The sequence below is a fragment of the Fukomys damarensis genome, unplaced genomic scaffold, assembly GCF_012274545.1.
Source record: "Fukomys damarensis isolate Sample0158 unplaced genomic scaffold, DMR_v1.0_HiC HiC_scaffold_13, whole genome shotgun sequence".
Lineage (NCBI taxonomy): Eukaryota > Metazoa > Chordata > Mammalia > Rodentia > Bathyergidae > Fukomys > Fukomys damarensis.
In genome coordinates, this window is record NW_022900925.1 from 8,686,006 (window position 1) to 8,686,550 (window position 545).

Genomic DNA, 545 nt, shown 5'->3' on the forward strand with positions numbered 1-545 from the left:
CCCGCTCCCCGCTCCCCTTCTTCTTCGCCGGTGAACCGAGGTGGAGGGCGAACGCTCGGTTTCCCCGCCGCCCGAAGGGCATCCCCGCTCCCGTCCGCCCGTTCGCAGCCAACCCTCCTGGCACCCCAAATCTCAGGCGCAGGAAAGCTCGGGGGTACTCCAACCCCGCACGTCCCTTGCCCCTTCGTCTCGCAGCCTGGGGTCCCTCCCGCTCCCCTTCTTCTTCGCCGGTGAACCGAGGTGGAGGGCGAACGCTCGGTTTCCCCGCCGCCCGAAGGGCATCCCCGCTCCCGTCCGCCCGTTCGCAGCCAACCCTCCTGGCACCCCAAATCTCAGGCGCAGGAAAGCTCGGGGGTACTCCAACCCCGCACGTCCCTTGCCCCTTCGTCTCGCAGCCTGGGGTCCCTCTCTGCTGCCCCCGATCGCGTCCCCGCTGAGACTGTGCTCGGGACTTTACCTCTAGCGAGGGCAAAAGAGAAAGAAAAGTTTGCCTGGCCCCTGCTGAGGGGCCCGCGCGCCGGACCGCGGAGAACCTCTCGCGGGCG

General features: G+C 69.0%; 1 protein-coding gene across 1 annotated transcript in view; it reads right to left on the minus strand.

The window, feature by feature from the left end:
* Ntn1 (netrin 1) overlaps positions 1 to 545 on the minus strand; it is a 197,874-nt gene that overhangs the window by 183,923 nt on the left and 13,406 nt on the right. The window contains exon 5 of the mRNA XM_010615024.1: positions 37 to 459. Within this exon, the coding sequence (XP_010613326.1) occupies positions 37 to 459 (423 nt within the window). The remainder of the gene's footprint in view (positions 1 to 36; positions 460 to 545) is intronic.